The 25,673-nt window shown below is 49.7% G+C and overlaps 4 protein-coding genes across 10 annotated transcripts in view; 3 read left to right on the top strand and 1 right to left on the bottom strand.

Moving 5' to 3' along the window:
* Nucleotides 1–475: 475 nt before the first annotated feature.
* Nucleotides 476–9,888, top strand: LOC142900010 (CCR4-NOT transcription complex subunit 2-like). Its single transcript, XM_076044018.1, has 15 exons — nt 476–608; nt 2,494–2,625; nt 2,769–2,841; nt 2,948–3,095; nt 3,232–3,471; nt 3,552–3,631; nt 3,739–3,867; nt 4,129–4,259; nt 5,297–5,417; nt 5,512–5,668; nt 6,280–6,341; nt 6,461–6,510; nt 7,098–7,198; nt 8,132–8,276; nt 8,388–9,888. The coding sequence occupies exons 2-15, from the start codon at nt 2,506–2,508 to the stop codon at nt 8,472–8,474; spliced, it is 1,644 nt and encodes a 547-aa protein (XP_075900133.1). The 5' UTR covers nt 476–608; nt 2,494–2,505; the 3' UTR covers nt 8,475–9,888.
* ptprb (protein tyrosine phosphatase receptor type b) overlaps nt 3,486–25,673 on the bottom strand; it is a 38,300-nt gene continuing 16,112 nt past the window's right edge. Inside the window, exon 39 of one of the 6 annotated variants that reach the window (XR_012928843.1) lies at nt 3,486–3,508. The gene's annotated coding sequence lies outside the window, so the exon portion shown is untranslated. Of the gene's footprint in view, nt 3,521–25,673 lie in introns of all 6 variants that reach the window. The other 5 variants (XR_012928847.1, XR_012928846.1, XR_012928845.1 and 2 more) reach the window with 5 other exon arrangements.
* LOC142900163 (calcium-activated potassium channel subunit beta-4-like) lies at nt 13,324–25,233 on the top strand. The gene is made up of 4 exons (XM_076044287.1): nt 13,324–13,643; nt 16,484–16,654; nt 22,330–22,457; nt 23,444–25,233. The coding sequence occupies exons 1-4, from the start codon at nt 13,479–13,481 to the stop codon at nt 23,772–23,774; spliced, it is 795 nt and encodes a 264-aa protein (XP_075900402.1). The 5' UTR covers nt 13,324–13,478; the 3' UTR covers nt 23,775–25,233.
* On the top strand, nt 18,847–20,518 carry LOC142900219 (uncharacterized). Of its 2 annotated transcripts, none has more exons than XM_076044386.1 (3): nt 18,847–19,190; nt 19,265–19,377; nt 19,453–20,518. In XM_076044386.1, exons 2-3 carry the CDS (start codon nt 19,360–19,362, stop codon nt 20,410–20,412), a joined length of 978 nt encoding a protein of 325 aa, XP_075900501.1. In that variant the 5' UTR covers nt 18,847–19,190; nt 19,265–19,359; the 3' UTR covers nt 20,413–20,518. The 2 variants fall into 2 exon arrangements, with proteins under 2 accessions (XP_075900501.1, XP_075900503.1); XM_076044388.1 differs by having other exon boundaries at nt 19,265–19,371; nt 19,453–20,517.

The raw sequence follows: 25,673 nt of genomic DNA, 5'->3' as shown, positions 1-25,673 counted from the left end.
TGATAGGCTGAGATCCTGGCAACTTCCTCAACTTTTTAATCCAAAATAGGGTAGTTTACTGCTAAAATCTAGAATTTCTATTTTATTTTATTTGTTCCCATAACATACAAGTAGTAGTGAGACTGAAATACATGGTTAAAACAGCATTTTAAAAGGAAATGACATTGTCAAAACAGTGTTGACCTACGTCGCCCTCATTAACCAGGATTTACAATTTTACAATTTGTGGTGAATTGACTCATTGTGCAGTTGTGTTATCTAGTCTTATCAATTAAAAATTTAATTGGTCACTTATTGCAAACTCACTATACAAACGGGTTGATGGGGAGTTGAAGACCAAGTCTCTGACACCTGCACCAGCCTGTATTGGATTGCTGGTTCCAGTCTCACAGGTGTTCACGGCGCCTCGACGATCTCCAGGCCAAGCTTTGAGGAACGCCGAACCGCTTCATGTGAAACGTAAACTTGTACAGAGCATAGCGACGCGGAGCTTGGAGCTCGCGGATGTGGCCCGGGGGTCAGAGGTCACAGGCATCCCAGCATCCTCGTTGATTGGCGAGGGGGAACCGGCCATCTTGGATTGTAACGGGGGAATAAAGATTGATGCGGTAAGCTCCTTCTTTTACCCCTTTCATTTGCTTTTTCGCGCGACAATGTTTTTGTTCTTCCGCCGTGCATGCAGCCAAGTGTCCCCTCGCGCCGGTGCGTTCAGGGTCCTGCAGCCGGGGTCAGAGGATGGCGGGGACCAGAGGGGCAGCATCAAGCAGCTCGGTTGCTTTTTGTTGTTGTTGTTGGGGGAACTAGCCGAGAGGAGCAAACCGGGCCCGGACCCCGGGCCAACGCACCTGTCCTCCGTCCTCTCACCCGTGTGTGTGGTTGAGGTTGTGCGGTTGAAGCCGCGGGTTCACGTTATTGGCCAGTAAAACACTCTCAAGTTGCGTGCAGGCTCCCGTCGTTAGCCGTAGAGCTAGCCGAGCATTAGCTCACTTAGCTGCTCCGCTAACGTCCCAATTCATCCCTATGGTGTGCTCGCTAGCTGCTTGCCTACGTGCGCTTGTCTGTTAGCGTTTCCCCCCCACCGGAAGGGTTTGCAGCAGCTCGCTGCTTACTGACAGCAAAGAACCCTCAGACTGAGCACAGAGGACGAGTCACTCGCTTTTGCGGACTGCAAGTCCCACCGTGTGCGGACGGTGCATTTTCTGCCACGAGAGCGCGTCAGTTCTGCTGCCGTTTTCTGTTAGCCGTTAGCCATTAGCCTTTGTCGTCTTTGCTACTGCTACTGCCGCCCGAGCGCACAAAGGCTCAAGTTGTACAAACACTTCCAGTATCACAGACCAGTGAATCGTTCTTCTGAAGTCCAGTTAAGTTATTTATCAAGTCCAATTAAGGCCGTTACACGGTTGACCGCATGCTAACGGCTAATTAGCCGTGTGGCCAAACCCGCTGCAGTTGGAGCTGCATGTGTGTGTGAACCTGATCTCATCCGCTCAGCAGGCTGGTCATCAGCTCCGCCGTCTTCTGATGTGTTAACACGAAGTTTGCTGTCTGCTGTAGTGCGTCAACAATCACACGCTTCTCGACTGTACTTGAACAAAGGTTCGTGTTACTGCGGTGTGTTGTTGTTGTTGTCTTGAAACACGCTGCTTTGTTCCCTGTATCTAAAGTTCACGTCAGGGCTGGAGAACACAGTGTTCACCACACACAGTTTATCACACCCGTCAGGGCCTCATAAAATACGGAACGAGATTTTTATCGGAGGGTTGTTGGAAAATATCAGTCAGTTATTTGTTTGGGTGAATACGAGACCACACGTGATGCAGCCCTAACAAAGTTTGTTTCCGAAACTACTGGCAAAGTTTGGCTCCATCATCAGGAGGAGTTGGTGCAGTTGCTGGAAACTCCCGGTTGTCACTGCTGCTAGCAGGTGTGTCAATAGCTGCTTTTCCATGACCGTTTTTTTGCAAAATAAAAGTGATCTTTCTAAAAATAAAAAAAAAGTCGACAAAGTACAATTGTGATTTGCAGGTGTTGTCATTGACTGGTGTGAAGCGCGTAAGCCGTAATTCTCGTCAAATCTCGTTATCGCGAGACCACACAGCTTTTCGAAGCCCCTTCTCCCTCATTTGCTCTTTGAATTCCTTGTATAAATCTGCATTGCCATGTTTGCTCTCAAGAATTGTTAAGTTTTTCTCTTTGATTACTTGTAAAACATATTCCTTCTCCTCCTCCGTCCAATCACAACGCGCCATTTTCACTTCAAGTGACGTCCGTCACGTCCGCTGACTCTAAACCTCTTAGCCATGTTTGAGAGGTTTTTTCCAGGCTGTTTCCATGACCAGTTTTTTTTATTGCCATCATGGAAACGCAGCTAGAGTTGCTTCCCCCAGTCGTGCCTGCTCGGAGTTGCACAAACATGTGGCAGGATTTGTTGTCACTGAACCAAGTGCCTGGTGATCATCAATCTGCCCCCGCCCCACTCTCCACCCCCTGCAGGTGACACACGGAATGTTTGGTGCTAACAGGAAGAAGTTCATGGAGGGAGGGATAGAGGGCGAGTATGCCGACGACTCCAGCCTCTACTACAGCCAACAGTCCATGTTCCCTCCCCACCGGCCCGACAAAGACGTGAGTCCACCTGGGAAGTGAAAACATGATCACCCCCCCCCCCCCCCCCCACTCACTTCCTGCTTCAGTCTTGGCCTCACCTCGTTCTTACTACTTCGTGTGTGTGTGTGTGTGTGTGTGTGTGTGTGTGTGTGTCCATCCAGATGCTGGCGTCTTCCTCGACCTCCTCGACAACTCAGCTGTCTCAGCTGGGAGCCAGCCTGTATGGCCCTCAGAGTAAGAGCAGCAGCGCCCCCTTCCTGAGCAAGAGTGTGTTAGCGCCCCACTGCGGGCTCACCTGCTCACCTGTCTCCTCCCCTACACCCCCACCCGCTCGCTATAGGTGCTCTGGGGTTTCCGATGCGGGGGATGAACAGCAGCGCGGCGCCCCAGTTGAGTCGCAGCAACCTGAACCAGTCGTCCAGCCAGCTGCCCAGTCACGCCAGTACTCCCAGCACGGGCTCCATGCACACGCCGCCATCGCCCAGCAGGTGCGACACACACACACACACACACACACACACACACACACACACTCACTCACTCACTCACTCACTCACTCACTCTCATCACACATAAAACCATCTCTCTCTCTCTCTCTCTCTCTCTCTCTCTCTCTCTCTGCAGGGGCATCCTGCCAATGAGCAGCCGCAACGTGCTCAACCACAACCAGCAGGTGGGCGGGCCGACGGGGCAGACGGCCGGGATGGTGGGTGGAGTCGGAGTGGAGAGGGGAGGGGGCGGCGGAGGAGGGGGAGGTGTGGGAACAGGGAGGAGCAACAGCATGGGGAGTCCCAGCAGGTCGTCACCCAGCATCATCGGGATGCCCAAAGCACAGCAGGGCCGCCAACCCTTCACCATCAACAGGTAGCCACCGGGGGGGTCTGTCTGTCTGTCTGTCTGTCTGTCTGTCTGTCTTACTTAACATTCAATCGTGTGTGTGTCAGTATGTCAGGGTTCGGTGTGAACAGGAATCCAGGCTTCAACATGAACAACTCGCTGTCCAACAACATCTTTAACGGCACAGGTAGAGTAACATACACACACACACACACACACACACACACACACACCTTGGATGTTGTTGCAGTGTTTCTTTAAGTGACAACCTGCGTGTGTGTGTGTGTGTTGCAGACGGCAGTGAGAACGTGACGGGGGGTCTGGACCTCTCGGACTTCCCTGCGCTGGCCGACCGGAGTCGGAGGGACGGCAGCTCCAATCCCACGCCGCTCCTCAACCCGCTGGCTGGTCGAGCGCCGTACGGTGAGACCATCCACACACACACACACACACACACACACACACACACACACACACACACACACACACACACACACACACACGTAGCTCTAAATTCATGACCTCTGTGTTTCATGGATATACTTGCTGTGAATGTTCCAGGAAGTAGTCAGAGCCAGCAGCTGGGGGACACACCTCCTCTGTCATTCAGGCTGTGTGTCTTGTGTGTGTGTGTCCTGAGTTGTCTGCCTACACTCACTCTGCTCCCCCCCCCAACCCCCCCAGTGGGCATGGTCACCAAGCCGTCCAGTGAACAGTCGCAGGACTTCTCCATCCATAACGAAGACTTCCCGGCGCTCCCGGGGACCAACTACCAGACGAAAGACCCCACCAGCAGCACAGAGGACGTCAAAACGGTGAGTCCCTCATCTTCACCTTCACCTTCACCTTCACCCTGACATGTTTTTAAGTCTGTCAAGTTTGCATCCTGTCTCCACTTATTGCTCAGAAGTTGCCCTCATTTCTAGTTGCAGCTGGGCCGTTTTAGCTCTTCATATTTTCCCCTCTGTGATGTTGTTTCCTCTCTACTTTAGTTGTATTTTATCTTTTAGATACGTTGCTGCCGTTCGTGTTTTCTATTTTACCTTAGTTTTAAGCACTTTTTGAAATGTTGCACTACTCTTTTATGCACTGTAACCATTTTGAGATCTTTTGTTTGATGTAAGGCTCAGAATAAATTAAATTTATTATTATTAATATTATTATTACCTTCATCTTTACCCTGACCCTCACTTTGAACCTCATCCTCATCCTCACCTTCACTTTCACCTTCACCAACTTTCATACTCGTTTTCATCTTCCTCACCTTCACACTTGTCCTTTTACCACCTCAGATATTGCCTGATACCACCTGACACTACCTGTAATACTACCTTATACCTCCTTTGATACTTTCCTTCCCTCACCCTCTTGTTGCTTTTGACTAGTGCGCCTACAAGATTGAAAACCATATGACGTTTCTCGCACAAGCTTGATGAGCTATTTTATTTTTTGCAGTGAATATCAAAAGCAGATGGAAAAAGGGGTCGGACTAGAAAAGTTATTTGCAACTTCCTGCTATCTTTTTTCAACATGAGCTTTATTGACAAAGTAACTTCAGGCAAAAGTATTGCTTTTTTAATTTTCATTTGTTTCTATTTGTTTTTTGCAGATGATGTAGTTGTTATGTTTGATGTGCTTGATTCTATTTTACTGTTTTTAACATGTGCAGTAAATTCCTAACTCCTCAACTCCCCCTAATACCACCTGTGGTGCTACCTGTGTATGGGGTTCATTAGTAGTTGACCTCTGACCCTCAGAACAGCGAAGCTGCTGAAAGCCGTCGAGAAGCCTGTCGCACTCTGGTGGCCCGGTTTGTCTCCCTTCTGAGAGCTTCTTTCTCCCGTCCAATCAGAACATGAACTCATCAGGGAAGCCCGCCTCCAACTCCGACGGTCCAAAGTTCCCCGGCGACAAGAGCTCGGCGCCAAACGCCAACAGCCAGCATAAGAAAGGGATCCAGGTGCTTCCTGATGGTGAGCGACACACACACACACACACACACACACACACACGCACACACAGAGGCTGCTCAGTGGCCCGGTTCTCACTCACCGGCGACCCCTGCAGGACGGGTGACCAACATCCCCATCGGCATGGTGACGGACCAGTTTGGGATGATCGGCCTGCTGACCTTCATCCGGGCGGCCGAGACGGATCCCGGCATGGTGCACCTAGCGCTGGGCTCCGACCTCACCACGCTGGGCCTCAACCTCAACTCCCCCGAGTACGACACACACACACACACACACACAGATCAGAGTCACAAGCTGCGTTTCCATGACCCCTAGAATTGTGCCAAACCTAACTATGGCAATAAAAAGTGGTCATGGAAACAGCTAAACTTGGAAAAACCTCTCAAATATGGCTAAAAGGTTTTGATGATCTCATGAGGTTTTTTTTCAGACGTATCCATATAGAGGTATATCGCAAAAGTGCCATGGAAACGCTTTTATGGCATTTACACGTCGGCGGACGTGACATACAGGGTCACGTGACCAGTTCACTTCAAGTGAAAATGGGGCGTTATGTTTAGACGGAGGAGGAGACAGAATATTTTTTACAAGTCATCAAAGAGAAAAATATAACAACCGTTCTTGACAGCAAACTACATCGAAATGCAGCTTTATGTAAGAAACTTTGTACCTCCATCCTCCTCACAGTGGTGTCTCGCCGGCCGAGATTTGACCAGAATTGTACCCTATGCGCTTCACACCATTGAATGGAAACACCTGCAAATTGTGCTTTGTGGAAATTTTATTTAGAATTAGAAATATTGCTTTTATTTTGTGGGAAAACGCAGCTGCACTGTCACACTCACTGTCTCTCCTCTCTCAGGAACCTCTACCCCAAGTTTGCGTCTCCGTGGGCATCGGCACCGTGTCGGCCTCAGGACATCGGTGAGTTGTGTGTGTGTGTGTGTGTGTGTGTGTGTGTGTGTGTGTGTGTGTGTGTGTGTGTGTGTGTGTGTGTGTGTGTGTGTGTGTGGACAACACTGAGCAGCGCCGTCTCTCCACAGACTTCCACGTCCCCTCCGAGTATCTCACCAACATCCACATCCGGGACAAGGTCAGTCGCTCTCCTCAGCAACACCAGGGGGAGCTCTTCCTCTTCCCCAGCCACTGTCAAATGATTGGTTGGTTAGATCATGACCATAGGTGTAATATCAGAACTGGATACTAAGCTGGTAATATTGAGGCGCTGCGATGTATATATATATTTTTCCCCCAGTGGCTACTGCAGCCAAGAACCCCATACAGCCCAAAAAGCTTCTTTTTTTTTTACCCATCAGACTGCGATACAAAAAAAAAGGGCTGTAACATGGCTGATAGGACGACCTCTGACCTGAAACACGGTTCATAGTGAATCTTTCTATTGTAAATCCTTAAGTCGTGGACATCTTGTGAAAATATTACAAAGACCAGAAAATAGTTTGATATTCCGAGTTTGTCTCGGCGCGTTTTGATTGGCTGATCCGTCCTTGTGCATCACGTGAGTTACAGAGGCATGATGGGAAGTGACACCACTGCTAGATGATCTATGATGAGGAAGTAACTAGCTGGCTAGTTTGCAGCTCTATTCAAATGAATGGACCACCAGATTGATGATGATGATGATGATGATGATGATCTTGACCCTCCCCACCCTGTGTGCAGCTGGCAGCCATCAAGCTGTCCCGGTACGGTGAAGACCTGCTCTTCTATCTCTACTACATGAACGGAGGAGACCTGCTGCAGCTGCTGGCCGCAGTGGAGCTGTGAGAGCGACACACACACACACACACACACACACACACACACACACACACACACACACACACACACACACACAAAGTTTTAGAGCAACACACTAGACCAGACTTTAGGGCTGCAACAATTAGTCAAAGTGGAAACTTTAAGGGTTGGCGCGTCGTCTGAGTGTTAAATTGCTGAGTGATAAAATCACCGTTCGGCTGCTACAGTCTCATCTGTACCGGCAGTGCAGTACTGACTGAGTGCTGAGGGGGGGCAGCGTCACTCATTGTTTACACCCCACAAGGAAGCGGAGAGGACGAACAAAGAAATTACAGCGGGAAAGACGGAAATTTGGGAATATTTCACAGAAAATGAAGCTGCAAGCAGCGTTTGGTATCTGCGAAGCCCAGCCATCATTCCATGGTAGCGCTGCAGCAATGCACCAACGGCTCAAACGCCAACAGGGGGCGCTTGTATCACCACGCGCCGCAGAGAGGAGTTGGTTGACACTTTTTAAATGACACGTTTATTTGCTAATTGACCGTCAGTCTGTGACGCAAGTACAGAACACGTTTATTCGTACAGTCGTCAAGTCAGAAAATGATGGAACGAGCTGCTTAGCGGGCGCTCGTTCATTGAGGTCAATGCTACTTTACGACAGCGATTAGTGAATCACAGCCCCTGCAGATGCTACTGAATTACAACTCTTCCACTGATCAAGTGTGATTTTTAGAACACGCTTTGGATTGGAGCCAGTGAGGTTGAACGGAAGTGAAAAATAGGCGTTGAAAATAAAGAAGATGAATCGTACGTTGCAGCCCCTACTAGACACGTGTGTGTGTGTGTGTGTGTGTGTGTGTGTGTGTGTGTGTGTGTGTGTGTGTGTGTGTGTGTGTGTGTGTGTGTGTGTGTGTGTGTGTGTGTGTGTGTGTGTGTGTGTGTGTGTGCGTGCGCAGGTTCAACAGAGACTGGCGGTACCATAAGGAGGAGCGGGTCTGGATCACCAGGGCCCCAGGGATGGAGCCCACGCTGAAGACCAACGCCTACGAGAGAGGAACCTACTACTTCTTTGACTGTCTCAACTGGAGGAAGGTGGCCAAGGTGAGTGCACACGCACGCACACACACACACACACACACACACACACACACACACACACACACACACACACACGTGCGCGGCCCCAGTGGTGACGGCTGTGGCTCTCTGCAGGAGTTCCACCTGGAGTACGACAAACTAGAAGAGCGACCTCACGTTCCCTCGACGTTCAACTACAACCCCGCCCAGCAGGCCTTCTGATTGGCTCTACCTCCTCCTGCTGCTGCCTGCCTGCCTGCCATTGGCCCTCCTGGTTGATCAAACCCCTCCCACCCACCCCACCCCCCTAGGTTTTTGTCTCCGCCCACTCTCAGTATCTCCACAGGCCAGGACGTTCCCACAAACAGACTCCATGATTTTAATGTTTTTTTTTTCTTCCATTCACTGTTTTTTTTTTTTGTTTTTTGTTTTTTTTATGATTTTATCTCCACCCTTCTCCATTTCTGAGTTTTGGTTTTCTCTGTTGCACCCCCGCCCCCCTCAGTAAAAAAAAAACACACGCACACACACACACACACACACACACACACACGTACTCAGACGGACACACACACACTGTCAGCCTGATGGATGGTTCCTGTTTCTGCTCAGTCTTAAAATCACTTATTTTTGTCCTCAGAAGCTTTTAAGAATTTTAATGTGGAACAAAAACCAGCCATCAGGACGTTGGATTGCGCTTCAGAAAGTTATCTCCTTGTGTTTTTTTTTTTGTTTTTTTTAAACCAGCATTTCATACCAAACACACACACACACACACACATCAGCAGACAGCGGGAGTCAGGGGAGGAAATGCAATGTACATTGTAGCACTATTTCATAATAAAAGAAGAAAAAGTATCATTCTTGCTTGGTTTATATAAACATTCAGCAGCAGAGTCACAAACAGTCGGATGTGTTGTTAACTGCTAACGTGCTAAGCGGCTTCTTCAGAGTTTCAGCGTTTTTTTCCCCTTCGGAAATTCACAATTTGTGAAATGGAACTTGAACATAATGCGATTTCGGCTTTATCAAATTTAATGGTTGAAGGGTTCCAATATTCCAACAGTGCGAACACCTCAAAGAGCAAAACTGGATCTGGGTTTGTTTTAATCATTTTTAGAATGTGGTGAAACCGCTGGTTTTGCAGTTGGAAACACATCCGACGCAATCGCCTCCGTCTCCTCATCTTTCACTTTATTTTAAGTTTGAGGTGTTTTTTTTTCATTATTATTTGCTTTGATTGACACACGACCAGCACTGCTTCCTGTTTTCAACCCCTCCTCCTCCTCCTTCCCCTCATGGTTTCCTGATTTACTCGCTCAGTATTTCCGTCTGCCAACAGTCCCACCAGTAAATCAAACACAGCGCTGGCTGACCTTGTTTGGGCGTCATTTAGGTTAGCTTAGCTTAGCATCCTGACCTCAGACCGCAGCCGGAAGCAAGGAGGACCCCGGATTGCCTGTCCCTGGCTCGTGATTGGAGCACTTCATTCCCATTAAAAAATCTCCACAAAGTATGAAATCCCAGTATTCAGCAGTCCAGCCAAACCAGCCACACTGTCGTGTACTTCCTCCAGGAGGGGTCGCTGTTCAGTGTTTGTGGCAGACGTTTGTAAGAAAAGAGAAAAAACGACGACGACGACAAAAAAAAAAGATTGGAAGTGGGCCACGCCCACACACACCGGCCAACCAACCCCAGCAGCAGCAGCAGCACCGCCAAGGACACGCCCCCTGACAGCCCCACGTCACCTTGAAGATCTGATTGGAGGATGAGAACTGAGGCACTTGGCCATCAGCTGGTTTATTTAAAAAAAAAAAAAAAAGAAATAATACAAAAATAATAAATGGCAGCTAGTGTTTTAATAGAAAAACAAAAAGAAAATAAAGTGAATATTCTGCTAATGAAACCGAAGCGGCGGCCTGAGAGTCCCTTTCTTCGTGTGCATGTACGTGTGTGCCACTCTGGCCAATTTCTTATATATAGAAATGAAGATGATCCGTGGTTTTGTCGGCAGGGACGTCGAAACGCGGAGTTGAGGGCGCTGCAGCTACTGGATATCGGCCGATCAGACGATTAGGTTATCGATCAAGAGTCGGGACAGGATGGTGGGCGTGGTGTCACCCAGCTGAGAGGAAACATTGATGTTGTTCGCCAGTTTGTCTTCAGTCCGCTGCAGCCCAGCAGAGCGAAGAGCGATTGTAATGAGCCGCACGCACACACGCACGTACGCACGCACACACACGCTATAATGAATGAGACACAGATGCGGTTAATGTGATAAAGGAAGCAGATTTTTAATGAGGCTGCGGAAACGCATGCGGGCAACATCTGATTCCCTGACCGGAAGTCACTCTGCGAACACAGTTGTCTCGCTGCGAGTGTCACGAGCATGGCTCTCAGGTCGTATCACCGCTTTGTTATCAATGTTTGTTGCTGTTTTCAAACGTAATTGAGATGCTTATTATTATTATTATTATTATTATTATTATTATTATTATTATTATGTTAACAAACATGAACATAACCACTTAAACGAATGAATACATTTACTTCGGGCTTTTATATAAAGACAGAAAAATGCCATTCACATACAAACGTAAAAGAAAAACGTAATAAAGCTTTTATACACGTTGGAAAAGGAGTGGGGAGAAGCCAACACTTTTTTCAAACCCCTTATTACTGTTTCTCACGGCTCGTATTAAAATATACTTTGCTTCGGTGTAAATGTACATGTGCATACTAAAAAACATATATTCCACCTAAACGTTTGTTCACATCTACGCTACAAAAGCATGTAATTCATAGGAATTGAAAAATATTGATGAACATAAGATGCTCATGTAGTGTATCAGTATGAACATAGGCATCATATACATATACATTAACATTGAGAGAAATATAAAGTGTACCCATGCATCCATACACACTGGTATAAATATATCCATACCTGACTTCTTCTACACAACTATGTTGCAAATAATGACCAATTTCAACATAGTCTTTTATGGTTTACAGGCACGCGCCCCCACCTCCATGATCTGCTTGTTGCTCGTCTCCAGAAGGCTTGTCTGCCTGTCTGTCTGTCTGTCTGAGAACAGAGCCGGTCAGACCAGCTGGACTCCGATTGTGAGTCTCTGGTGCAGGTTGTGCCTCTCTGTGTGTCTGACTGTTGACGGAGGGATTTTCTGCCAAATGTTGCCGCCGCAGCAGCAGCAGCAACAGAACTCGGACAAACTCTCAATTAATCTCCTTCCTCCTAAAAACATCATCCACTTTTATATCCATAAACTACACAAAAGCAGAGTTCAAATAGCTCCAAGCAGCAACAACTGGAATTAAAAAAATGACAATTGAATGACTTTGAACAGAGTTTGTATGTTTTAAAGACTTTTGAACATGATAGTAACCAACATGTTTTTTTCAACGTGATGAGTAGAAAATGCAAACATTTGTGACTTATGAAGGGAGTAAAAAGTCGTCAACCTAAAAACTCTGGCAGGTTCAGGGGAGACATGTGACGTCTCCTCACCGTGACCTTTAATCCCAGCACCAGGTCGTGGTGGTGCTGCTGCCGCTGGGTCACATGGTGCCGCCCGCCCTGTTGCTCCCGCTCTGTTATTATTTGTAATCTTTTGAGCTGCACAGATGATAATAATCCCGCCAGCAGCTCTCCAGCCCCCTGGTTTCTAATGCCCGGGCTTTATTCCTGCTGCTTCAATCTCATGCAACTTGTGGGCGGGCGGGCGGGCGGGCGGGGGGGGGAGAAAACCTCCATGCCGAGCCCAAACAGCATCTTTTTTCCTGGCGGCTTCAACACAAAGTCAACACACACTGATTGGGAACGAGCTGTTTGTCTGGTTTGATGGTGGAGAATTTGGAGAAGTCGCACAAACACAAACACTGCCGCCGGAGCCACCGCCACGTAACACACTTCAGTTCCAACAGCAGGTGGACACACACACACACACACACACACACCTTGGTTAACATCATGAACTGGATTGACCTTCAGCCAGTTTTTCCCCCTCATTGACTCTCAGTTGGTCCATAGATGATGTTTCCTTCATTCTGTCATCCAGCTGATCAATTAATGACTTTACACCTGTTAACGCCCAGGTAATCCTCGCCCCTCTGGCTGCGATCCCCCTCACCTCCCCACGCCCCCCCGGCCCCCTCCTCTCTGACTCCCCCCATCTCTCCAACCCCCCAACCCTCCACTAAGAGGCTTATCTGGTGCAGCATGTAACGCCGAGAGAACAACAAGCAGCCGGGCCGACAAATAAAACACAAATCTGGATTGAATCATCATCATCAGGCCACCAGGGCGGGCGAGCTGGCGGGCGAGCATCACTCAACCTTCAGGAAAGCAGGAGAGAGAGATGGAGAGAGCTGAAACCATAGAAACGGCTGGCAGGCGGCAGCAGGTGGCGCTGAGGCTGTGACACCTGCTCCCCTGGTCAGCAGCAGGCTCCGCCTCCTGAAGACCTTCAACACTTCACTGTCCAATCCTGGGAGGAGCTACCTGAGCTACCTGAGCCCACAATCACACCATCACACCATCACACAATCACGCTATCGCACAATCACTATCACGCTGCTCCAGCCAACGACTCAGTTCGGGACCGAGTGAAATACTGACTGCGCCTCTTGTTATTAGAGAATGATGTTGAAGTGTGAGGAATGTCCCCTGGTGGCCACCTTCAGAAGTCAGACACCCGCACTGACCTGAACTGGATCAAATCACACACACACACACAAAATCCACATTTTTTTGCGTGTGAGGATCAGTTTTTGTTTGTTTGTTTGTTTGCTTATTTTTTTTATATTTGGCCCCAGTTTTCTCTCTCTTTGACACACACACACACACACACACACACACACACACACACACACACACACACACACACAGGTTCCCTCCTTATCAGTGTTTTCAAAACTTTGAGAGTCTTCTGTTTCCAGCTGCATCAAAGCGGAGAACTACCAGGAGGAGGAGGAGACAGGGGAGGAGTAAAACAAAAAAAAGAAAAAAAAGAGGAGGAGGAGTAAAAAGAGGAGGAGGATGGATGAAGCCCGAGGCTGGGTGACAGGAAGCTGCCGCTGTTCCAACTCAACAGTGTGCCTGCAGCAGCAGCAGCAGGCAGCACCTCCTCCTGCTCCTCCTGCTGCTCCTCCTCCTCCGGTCCTGCTCCTCCTCCATGCCCGCGGAGGTGTCGGCGCGGCGCTGCCATGGCAAAGATGAGGGTGTCGTACGAGTACTCGGAGGCGGAGGACAAGAGCATCCGGCTCGGCTTGTTCCTGATCGCCTGCGGGATCCTGAGCCTCTTCATCTTGGGCTTCTGCTGGCTCAGCCCCACGCTGCAGAGCCTCCAGAGCAAGCCGGCCAACTGCACGGTGAGCCCAGTCACCGGGACTTCTTATTGAATACAGTTTAAAATGAATGGAAATGAGTGAAGTAAAACTAATTTGGTAGGTGGCCTGCTAATGTCGAGCTTTTATTGCTGGTAGTGTTCTAATGAATATATCAGACACCAGGTAGTTGTGAGTAATGAATATTATCGTTGGATCAGAATCAGGAAAGCTTTATTTAATGAGTTCGATTTCACACATACAAGGAATTTGTTTTGGTGATGTTGGTGCTTGACAAATCTTCTCAAAGTAAACTAATGAAAAGTAAAAAATAAAAAAAATTATAATAAAAATATTTACAATATAAGTATATACACGTTACATATGTCCAATGTTGTCCAATTACACTGATGCACGCTTGGGCCAGAATGAAAGTTTGCGGTGTTTGTCCTGGTCGGAGTGCTGCTGCTGAGTTTCAAACATGGAGTTCAGTCTCTGTGCTGAATGTTGATTCTCGTCATATTTCACTGCCAGGCCGCTTCAAGTGGGTTTTTCTTTTAATCTAGAGGACGTTCAAAGACGCCGCGTGTGTCTGTGTGATCACATGATGACGTGTTCGCGCGCGACTTGTAATTTATGTATCCAAATTTTGGAACACGACGTCATATTTTGACTGGATCAAGTGCATGGGAAGACATTTGACCGGAAGTGGAACAAGCCTGGAGACTTCGGACGGTCCTTTCGTGTCTTAGGGCATTTCTCATTTTTTACAACTGCGCAGGTCCGAATCATAAATAATGGATTCATAAAACTTTAAGTGGATTAACAGATGAGAAATGGCCTCCATTATGACCGCGCTGCTTTCGGCTCGGACACTTTTGCAGCCAAAGTTCTACTCGACCAATAGTAGAGATGGGAACTTCCGGCAGCCGCTCAGCCACGATGATGTCATCGCGTTCCAGCCCGGAGGAGGACGCTGTTGTTGTCGGTGGCGCCGGATGTTGACTTACCTGCAGTCTAGCAGCACATGAATGTCCACCTGTGACCATCGAAGCAAAGAGTGACAGATGCTGAAGTTAATGTTCCACAGCGGTGCCCAGCTATGAAAGAAAAGGAAATCCTGAGTGGTTTCACTCCATTAGATGCCGGCTTGTGGTGGATGCTAATTAGCTGTGCCGCACAATTAGCAATTGCAGTACATTGTTTATGGGAGATGCTAATTTAGCAACGGTCTGGCTAACACCGATCAAGTTCTAGAGTTGTTTCCCCAGTCTGATTCCACCTTTCACCGTGACACAAACAGACCCTATGTTGATACATTCTGACAGGCTCAAGTTAGCCTTCCTAGTGACTAGCTTGTAGAGAGTATTTGACTAGCCGTAGCAGACATTAGCCTGTGATAAGTAGCTGTGTCTTTCCTGGCGGCGAGATTTCTTTCCCCAGGAGAAAACAGGGATAACCACGCCTCAAACTCTTTAGATCGATTTCTACTTTGGGGTCATCTTGCTGATTTCCCATCCAGTGCGCTACATGCACCACCACTGGTCACCGAGGGAAAATGAATAGCAGTAATTTAAGGTACATCATGCCGAATTATGAACACTGCAAGCGGCCAGGAACAAAGCAGAAATGAAAAGTAAAAAAAAAAACATTTAAAACTTCACTACAAGAAGGAAACACTTTCAAGACAGTGTGGACATGAATGACAGCACAGAAATTTAATAATAAGAGTGAAGAAATGGGTCTTGAGCTGTGCTTTGTTGTCCACTGACACTATTAAAAAAAAATATATATTTTTTTTTTAAAGTAAACTGTTGCCTCAACCGTGGAGACTTTGCAGCGACCAATCAAATGAGTACGGTGGTTATCCCTGTTTCCTCCCTGGGAAAAAAAATCTTGCCTTCCGGCGTGATGGTGGTAGATACTGTGCCAGCAGCCTCTCACTGGGAACATGGGTACAATTTTCTGAACACACACACACACAACTTAAATGAAATCTAGTTTTTGGACAACCTGTTGTGTGACAACAAATGCTACCAGTGAAACAGCAGGAACACTCTGGTCACTGTACCTCTGACGTTCTCCAACGTCCATTGGGACATCATCGCTTGTCCTTCCTGGCAGCGACGCTGTTGGTTTTTGGCAGTCTGTGTTCCAGGACTTCATCCAGCAGTGAGATACTCTGTGACATATTTCCCGAAACCGCCGTGTGATTTATCTCAAAGCCGTCTGTGGGTTTTTTAAAAATCTTTTTTAAAAGTGTTGCGTGTGTTCACCTTGAGTTCCCTGCCGAGGCCTCTGGACCGGCCGTCCTTCTCCTGCGTCATCTGCCATTCAGGAGTCGGTGGGGCTTCCGAGGACATGAGTTACAACCACGCTGGCGACTGCAGGATGATGGACTCACTCAAAACCCCCGTGATTTATTTGGCTGTTAGCTTATTGCGTCGTCTTGAAATAATGTGGGTGCATTACAGAGAAGCGGAGGGGCGTTACTTCGAGTCGGTGACAGAGTACTGGCTGCCGCTCTCTGATTCCCCTCATCCTAGCGCAACGTAAATCACACACACTTGGACTTTATTGCTTCTTGCGAGTCTCTTAGGAAATGAAGAAACTCGTTTGTCTGACTGGCACTAAACTTGTGCAGACTGGGTGCGTGAGTGTGTGTTTTCTGCGGACTGATGCTCAGACCTCAATCTGGCTGACTAACAAGCAACAAAAGGATTCATGTCCGATACAAATACCGCTGACGCTGATTAAAGATCATCTTTAAATCGCTTCTGGCAAAACTAGCATCCAAAGTTCTGACTTAAAAAACAATTTGACTCTTTTTTTTTTTTTTTCCAACGTTAGCATGACCTGACTTCTCTCCCTGTGCCCTCCACCAGGTGGTGTCAGTGTTGCGCCCGGAGGAGATGTTTGAGTGCGTGTTCACGTGCGGCGCCGACTGCAAGGGCACGTCGCTGTATCCCTGCCTGCAGATCTTCGTCAACAACTCCGAGTCCAACTCGTTGGCTCTGCTGCACTTCGACGAGCAGCAGCTGGTCCTCAACCCCAAGGTGAGCAGCTAGCAGCTGAAGCTAACCGGCTTCCTGTCGTCTCTGAGCTTCATTTTGCTACTTGAGGTGCATCTACAGCCAGCAAGGGGGAGGCAGTTGCACTGACAGTTTGAGCAACATACACAAATGAGTTTGTTACAACACTGTTGATTAAATGCAGAACAGGTTCACTGGGAGGAAAGTTGCTGGGTTCATCAGCCTTTTTATCCATCTCAGATTTCATTGGACGGCCATCGAGGGAGTTTCCTGTTTACTGTTGGCTGCTGACAAACATGAGAAAAGCTGTGCTCTGATTGGCTCTGCTGTTGGTCGGCTCAGCAGGAATTGGCTAGATGCCAGTGAAGGCACCACAAAGACCGTTTGAGTGAGTGAGTGTGTGTGTGTGTGTGTGTGTGTGTCTGTGTGTGAGAGAGAGACGCAGTAGTGATTGGTTTTATTTCCTGGGCGGCTGATGAAGTATTGGGAGGAGCCTCAGGCCACACCCCCTCAGCCAGTCTCAGCGCAGAGGGGAAGTAGTTCGACGAGCTGAGCTGAAAACAAAATAGAGAGCGTCCGTCTGTCCTCCTCTTAAGTGGCCGTCTGGGTTCGTCGCCACGGCAACCGAGTAAATATAGAGGGGGAGAGACGCCTCGTCATCTGCGGCGCCCCATCACCATGGAGATGGTGACGATGCAAGAGAGAGAGAGAGAGAGAGAGAGAGAGAGAGAGAGAGAGAGAGAGAGAGAGAGAGAGAGAGAGAGAGAGAGAGAGAGAGAGAGAGAGAGAGAGAGAGAGAGAGAGAGAGATATGCTTCATTCACAATTGCTCTAATGTCCAGTGTGATGAATGAGTCACTGACAGCTGCTCTGACCTTTTTACTAACCTGCTAATGAGCTGCGTGTGTGTGCTGGGGCTCAGCCCCCCTCCACCGAGCTGAAGAATAGTACGGGAGAAAAAAACGTTTTCTCACTTGGTAGCAGCAGCGCGCAAGCAGCTAGTTAGCCGCTTACTAAGGCTGAGAGTCAAGGTCCTCACACACATTCGCTCTGTGGAGCGAATTTCCACATTGTTTCGCTCATGTCGAATTTTGCCGAGGTGAAAAGGCTGGAAAAGGCTGGACCTCGAACTAATCAAAATGATGTTGGCATGTCGATGACGTCACATCCAAACTTTACTGGCTGCATCAGCCCACGTCTACATTCATTCATCATAAGCCTATTAGCCTTATATTAATACCTATATTATATTAATACGAAAAATTCACATTTTCGTGTCATTTATGTGTAAGGACCTTTAGGGTGCTCGCTCAAGAGTGAAAGGCAGGAGGACCTGTCTGCCGCTGCACTAGCCAGTTAGCCGGCTAGCTAGTGTAGTATCTGAACTAATGATGACCTCGATGTATTTTTCCATGTAAGGCGTTGTTATTCTTTTACATCGTCTGACGCGGACGTGACCAGTCCAGTACATTTGACAGGCTTGCAATTCCTGTGCCAAGAAACGTTGAGGCCCCTTTCGGGGAACCGAGGGGCTTTCCATAGGATGCATACTCCCCTCCCCAACACTGTTTTACATATCTCGTATTACGGGGTATAAAAGGTGATGTTAACATTAGATCAATGGAGTTGTTCACATCTGACTACGAGACCTCCCCGGGCTTTCTAGGCGCCTGTTTTGATTTCTGACTTCTGCAATAAACCTGTTTTTATACAACCAAGTCAGTGTCAACGGAGACTCCTTCAACATCTACCCATCTCGGATCCACCTGAAGAATTCACCACACTAGCAAGCTAGCTAGCTATCTTGGTTGGTTGCTAGCTGATGGAGCAAAGGCGTCAGCTGTCAGCTCGCAACAGAGCTAGCTCAGGGCTAACGGTTTGCCTTAATGACCGATGACGTCGTGGAGGTGAATCCAGCATCACAGGTGATAAGAGAATGCAATCAGGGATTTTACACACACACACAGGTCGAACCAACTGATTGGGACCTGCAGTTAATTAGTCTGTCAGCAGGGGGGCCCGGAAAACCGCCCTGGAAATCAGCTGATTGACATGGTGGGCAGTCAAAGGACCATTTCGCCCCTTCATCACCCCCCCACACCCCCACCCCTGTCCAAGGAGTCTGAAGAATGTGCAGACATGTTGCATTTATATTTCTCGACTCCTTTGAAATGAACTTCTGAGGAACTTACTTTTTAAAATAAATTAAGACACAAACAGGTTTTTTTTTACACAATATTAATAAAGTTGTGATTCATTGGCTGACTGTGGAGGCTGCACACACACACACTCACTCTCTCTTCCTGAGCCATCTGTTTATTGAGGTCATGATTTCGTTTCATTTTGGTTCCAAAGTATAAAGTGGGAAATAGCAGTGAGACAAAAATAAATGGAGCAGTGCGTATGCGTTAGTAGATGAGGCTCCGCAGTGGTCGATGAAAACAAGTCGGGCCTTTTCTCTTCCTGTTTGTTGTGCTTTTCTGACTCTGTGACTCTGGAAGATCTTCAGACTCTCTGAGCAGGTGGAGGAGGAGGATGGGGTGGAAGTGCAGGAGGAGGGGGTGGAGGAGGAGGAGGAGGAGGAGAGGGTGGTGGAGAAGGAGGATGGGGTGGAGGTGGTGGAGGAGTAAGGGAGGAGGAGGAGGAGGGGGTGGGAGATGGCGGGAGGCTCCGCCGGGATCTCTGCTGCTGCCGACTCATTTCCTCCTTTATGACTTAATTGTGTTGAGAATGCAGATTGGGGTGTGTGTGTGTGTGTGGGGGGGGGGGGGGGCAGCACTTCCTGTGTGGCCTCAGAATTAACAAGGAGCTCTGAATCTGAAGGGTGTGTGTGTGTGTGTGTGTGTGTGTGTGTCTTCACGTTGCTGCCGTCCTGGGACAGTGCAGGATGATCTGCAGTGGTGGGGGGCAGGAGGGCGGGGGCAGCTGCTCCTTCATCCACCTCTTCAGCTCCTTCCTCGCTACCTTCAGCTCCTCCTCCAGCGGCGGCGAGCGCCGGCTGCGCCTGTAGCTCCGCCCCATGTAGGTCACGATGTCCCGCACGGCTTTCAGGAGGACGTTGTCACTCTGGTCCTGCAGGGGCAGAAGCGCCCCCTGCTGGTCACTGGGGCCTGCTCCCCCCTTCTTCCCCTTTCTCTTGCTCACCGTCGCCGGCGCCCCCTGCTGGTGCTTCCGCAGCTTCTCCTCGGCCTTCTTCTCGCGCAGCGCCTCCTTCAGCTCGGCCAGCGTCATGCTCTCCTTGTCGACGGGGCTCCAGTGGAGGTCGACGTCTGCCGCCTCGCACGCTATCTCGTGGTTGAGGAACGTGATGCCGCTTCTCTGCAGGTTGCTCTTGGTGGCGCTGAGCCAGCGGGCACGAGTGTCTGGTCCCTGGAGCTTCATGCAGGTAGAGTAGGAGGAGGAGGAGGAGGAGGAGGAGAAGGAGGAAGAGGAGGCCCCACCGTGCAGGTTGGGGCTGTCCAAAGTCCTCCGCTGCTTCTCCTTCAGGATCTCCTCCACCCGCTGCAGGTCACACTTGAGCCTCTGCAGCTTGAGGCAGAGCTTCCGTCGGTCCTCCAGCCATTGGGCCTTCTCCAGGGCGTGGCACTGATTCTGGTACCGGACCGCCTCCAGTTCTGCCCGCAGCCACTGGAGCTCCCGGCTGGCGTCCTGCTCGGGCCCCACCGCCGCCCCCTGGTGGGACGTCACCAGGAACCTGAAGGAGAAGCGGATCCCTGGGGCTCCTCCTCCAGCCTCCTCCTGGACCAGGTCCAGCTGTTGGGTCTCCTCCATAGTCAGGCCTGAAGTGTGTCTGGTGAACGACGTGCAGAGGGGTGAAAGACAAGAGCTAGCAGCTAGCAGGCCGGCTAACTTGCCTGGAGAGAAGGAAACAACTACTGGAGATGTTCCCCCACCTGGACAAATCAAAAGTTTGCCTTTAATGTGGGAGTCTGCTTTGATGACTCTGCAGCTTTGATGACACCCTGCTTTCATGTCACATGGGTGCAGCTTTGGAGATGGGCGGAGTCTCTGGCTCCTAGATATTGACAGTAACTACTACATTCATTCATTAATTTATTCAGTCAATTATTCATACAGGCAATGATGGCTCGAGGAGCCTTTTTCTTTGATTAAAGTTTCTTATTTCCTATGGACTGAGTGTGTGTGATGATCACTTTCTGGTTTGGAGTGTTCCCCCTACAGGTGCACAGGTGTCATGACTACATAAGCCATACTGAGGCCCAGCAGTGGTGGTTTCTGTCCTAGGACAGTGCAGGATGCTTGTTCATGGGTTTTGTTTGTGAGCAACTGGAAGCTTATTTCTCATGTTTGCTTGCCAGTGTGCCACATTATTTCATCCCTTTATTTTGCCGTTTTATTATCATTTTTGTACGGAAAATAAACCAAGACAAATTTTTTCAAAATCTTTCAAATCTACTTCCTTGTCCTGGACGTTCTTTTTTTTCCACAAGCATCTCCAATACAGCACCGACCCAGCCAAACCCAGAGTGATGGAGACAAATTGAAATGTTCGTCACTACAGTGGCAGAAAAATTGGATTATTTTCTCCTTTGAACTCGGCTTGACGTTGAAACAGTAATCCAGCTGGTCCCTGCTGGGTGTGAGTCTGCAACCCTAATGAGTCTTGTTGTTGTTGTTGTGTTGGTGCCGCTGGTGGTGGTGGCAGTGTTTGTCGCTCGGCTGCCTCTGAACCCCACTAGCGTCCCGTCTTCTCTCAGGACGTCAGGCTGTCAGAGGTGATGGATGTGTTTTTGCGGCTGTCGTCGTGGCTTTGGAGGACAACAGACAGACAGACAGACAGACAGGCAGACAGGTAGTTGTGTCCCCAGAGTGCAGCAGCAGCGGCAGCCTGAAGACGTGCTTTCTCAGCTTGGAAACACTTCCACACCTCAGTGTACCGGCCACCTGTTGCCATGGCAACTGCACTCCGCCAAGGGGAGGGGCCGCCAAGCTGTGATGTCATCATCATGAGAGGCGTCTCCGATTGGCTGTTGGGATGAATGGTTGCTGAAGCAAGCAGGATGGAAAGGTGGCAATTACCTGCTTCTGTGTGTGTGTGTGTGTGTGTGTGTGTGTGTGTGTGTGTGTGTGTGTGTGTGTGTGTGTGTGTGTGTGGAGGGGAGGGGGTCCTGTTGCATCTGGGCCTCTTCATGAAGTGGAAGCGGCTCTTGTGGATAAAATGTGCATCATGGTTGTCGTCACGCAGCCTCAAAATGTCGACAATAATAACCCCACCAGCTGTGTTTCTGGGAACGTTGTTTCTCTCACTCGCACTCTGTAATGGTGGTGACGTTTGTCCAGCAGGGGGCGCTGTAATGCGTTCAGACCAGAGTGACCTGTCTACCTGCTGATTGGCACAGAGGGCGTCACACACACACACAAGCACACGCAGGGAAACAGCAGGAGGTTGATTGTTGATTGACTGGTTTCCATGCATGTACTGGTCGCTATTATGGTGATGTGATTGGATCAGTGGGTGGTGGTGGGGCTTGGGGGGAGGGGGGGGGGGTGTCGGGGTGTGTGGGTCTGAGGGGGTGGGTGCAGTGATTGCAACCTCAGCTGAACCATGAAACTTCAGAAACTGTGGTTAAAATGTTAGTTTCCTTATTTGTGTCTTTGTTGCTACAGAGACCTAACTGACACTGATGTTTCTGTGTGTGTGTGTGTGTGTGTGTGTGTGTGTGTGTGTGTGTGTGCAAGTGCTCGTACGTGCCCCCCTGTGAGCGGGACAACCAGAAGAACAGAGACAGCGTCCTCTGGTGGCAGGACTACTTCACCAATGAGCTCAGCAGTCAGTCCTTCACCTGCTTCTTCAACCAGCAGCGGAGGTGAGGAACGCACACACACACACACACACACACACACACACACACACAGGGCTGTGTTGTCTATTAGAAGGTGATCCAGGAAGTGTGATGCTGCACTTTGTTCCTTCAGAGGGCAGTGATGTTGTTCAAACAGGAAGTGGGGCGGCTCCTCTCTGTTCCAGAAGTTGATGTGTTTTGGGGGTGGAGGGGGGCGGGGGGGTATTGTGGAGGGGGGAAGGTTTTAAGGGGGGGGGGGGGGGGGCACTCTCCTCCTTCCTTCAGCGCCGCAGCTCCATCCTGCCATTATTCACAGGCGGCGCTGCTGACCTGCGACCTTGGCCAGCGTTATTTTTACCTCTGCGGCAGTAGCAGAAGAAGAAGAAAGTGCTGCTTCACAAACGAGGTCCTCTGGGACCACGTGGTGGCGCTACAGGTGAGCTGCATACAGAAGTGGAGCAGCTGCCATCTAGCTAGCAAGACACGCCAAAAAGTTTTTGCCTTCCAGGTTTGTTCCCCCAATAGGTCATGTGGCAGTGGTGTCACTTCCCATCATGCCTCTGTAACTCACGTGATGCCGTAGGACGCATCAGCCAATCAGAATGAGACGAGACGACACGCTGGGAATATAGATTTTTTTTTAGCCTTTTCTGGCCTTTACACATTTTTGATCAAGATTAAAACTCCAGGTCTTTAAAATCTACAATAGAGAGAATTATTATGATCCGTGTTTCAGGTCAAAGGTCGTCCTGCCATTTTGCAGCCCTTTATTTTTTTTATTGCAGCCTGATGGCGGGGGGCCTTTTGGGCCGAATGGGGTTTGGGTTGCAGTACCTCAAGTGGCCACTGGGGGGAAATAATCTGGTATCCAGATGATGGATCCATGTATTGGCCAGTGGGAGCAGCTGTAGCTCAGCTCAGTGGGTGTGGCCAGGAGCTGGGGTCGACTTTTACTGTGAAAGGTCCTAGCAGGAAGTGACTGACTGATTGTGTATGTGTGTGACCGGCAGGCCCGACGACGTGCTGTGGCGGCGCTCCCACGACGCCAGCGTGCTGCTGCACTGCCTCCTGTGGCCGACGGTGTCGCTGCTGCTGGGCACGCTCATCGTGCTGCTGACGGTGTGCGCCCGCTCGCTGGCCGTGCGGGCCGAGGCGCTGCAGAAGAGGAAGTGCTCGTACGAAGTGTGCCAGGACCTGTCGGCCACGCCCGCCCCGCCCCGCCGGGTCATCCGGCCCGACCAGCCCGCCGAGCCCACGAACTCTGACCCCGAGCCATCGTCGCCCACCAGGACCCTGCCGCTGTTCGCCGTGCCGGTGCGACGCCGCGACCGCGAACAGTGAGCCCCGCCCACCACCAAACTCTGATTAGAAACCATCAGAAACTCTGGAAGCAAGGAGCCAATCAGAAGAGAGGACTAGGGCTCGGTTACCGTGGCAACCAGTCTAAAGCCCGAAGCCCCGCCTCCTTTCCCAGTAGCCATACCTGCAAATATCTCCGAGCCAAAGTTGACCTCAGCGCCTGCTGCTCTCTGACCTCTGACCTCCTTGTGGACAGCGCTTCATCTGCTTCAATGACCAAAAGGGCCACACAATTGCGCCGTCAAGATGCGCCACTTCCTGTCACTTCCCTCGCTGACAGCGCCGCCTGCAGGGTGGCTTGAGGGAGAGCTAGCGCTGTAAGCATCATGTAGCAAGTAAACGTCACACATGTTGCCCTCCCACCCGCCCCCCTGCAGTGTTAGCCTCACAACTGTAGCTTCTTCTCTGCTAAAAGTCAAAGGTTAAACCTGACTGTAGCTTCTTCTCTGGTAGCTAGGTAGCTAGCTAGAAAGACTTCCCCTGGCTCGTGATTGGTCAGGAAGTCAGCCCGATGATGTGGCAGCTGACCCTCAACTGATCGCCGCCATCTTCCAACGCCAACAACTAGCATAGAGCCTCTGTTAGCAGCCAGCTGGCCGTCCCGTCCACCAGGAGGCAGCACTGGGGGGAGGAGGGGGATGGCGAGGAAAAGGTGGCGGCCATCTCTCTGTAGCCGGTTGGTCATCACGGCAGCAATAAGCCCAGTTCCTCTGTCTCACCTGGTGGCGTCATCTCATTGTCACACTTCCTGCAGTGGCCTGCAGAGGTCGCCACTCTTCCTGACTGAAAGAACACCTGGCTGCAGAACCAGTTTGAACCACCAACAGAAACCAGCCTGAGGTTTTTTCTGTTTTTTTGTTTTGTTTTTGATGTTGCCACACTTTCCTTCCTGTCTGCTGCTTCTAACTGTGACTGTAAGACCGGAGGAACCTCCAGGTGGCGCTCTGCCCACAGTCCCAGTGTCGTGTCCGTGTGCTCGATGGTCCCCCTGCTCGCTGAATGTAGCCACTGAACCTCCTTAGCACCAGGTTAGCCTCTCATCTTCTGTCTCTGTAACAAAGCCTCCAGAGGACGCGTGGCCTGGCTGTCCCTGCCCCCAGAGGGGCGTGGCCTAGCCATCCCCTCGCCGTGAGCCTCTGCCGTGTCGTCGTCATCGTCCTGGTGTCTGAAGCCATAAGCTGAGCTGTGAAGCACCAAACACACTGAACTTCATTTTTCCACTCAGAAGGAAATACCGTGTGCTTTATTCATTCACTGTATAAATAGCTGTTTTTTTTCCTTCCATGTTTTCGCCTCCGCAGCGCCCCCTGCTGTCTGCAGGTATTGGCTCCCCCCCTCTGCTGAACACGTGTCATGTGACCCGGGTAGCCGCTTCGCCCATGTTTATGGGTTTTGCTGAGAACTTTAGTGCCTGATAGATCTTTAAATAAAGACGGATTTGATCCAGCGTGCGAGTCGTCCTTCTTCAGCGCCGACGCATCACACTTCACAATTTAATCATCACACAATCCACCTCCATGTAATATTGTGTCACTGGAAGAGGGTGAAAAGGTCGAGAGGGATTTGTTTTTTATTGCATTTGTCCTTTTCATCCATCCCTCCATCCATTCCCTTGAACTCATCATCCCCTCACTCACTCACACTCACACTCACCTTTTGTTCTTCATAATGACAGAGTTGTCATCACCTTGGACGGCACTCACACCAACGCAGAGGCTCTCCTCTGCTCTCTAGAGGGAAATTCAAAGTCCAGAAAAGCTCCTCTGTGTAGTCCCTGTGTGTGATTAAAGTACAGTTAATTCTAAACTGAGATGTTGTATTAAATTGAAACATTAAACGTGGAGCGTGATTATTTCGAGGCGATACGGTCAAAGAGCGCCT

Source organism: Nelusetta ayraudi, unplaced genomic scaffold (assembly GCF_046127955.1).
Source record: "Nelusetta ayraudi isolate G7.1 ecotype Tasmania unplaced genomic scaffold, CSIRO-AGI_Nayr_v1 ptg000079l, whole genome shotgun sequence".
In the NCBI taxonomy this organism is placed as follows: domain Eukaryota; kingdom Metazoa; phylum Chordata; class Actinopteri; order Tetraodontiformes; family Monacanthidae; genus Nelusetta; species Nelusetta ayraudi.
The sequence above is the reverse complement of the archived record's forward strand: the minus strand, read 5'-3'. Positions and strand labels throughout refer to the sequence as shown.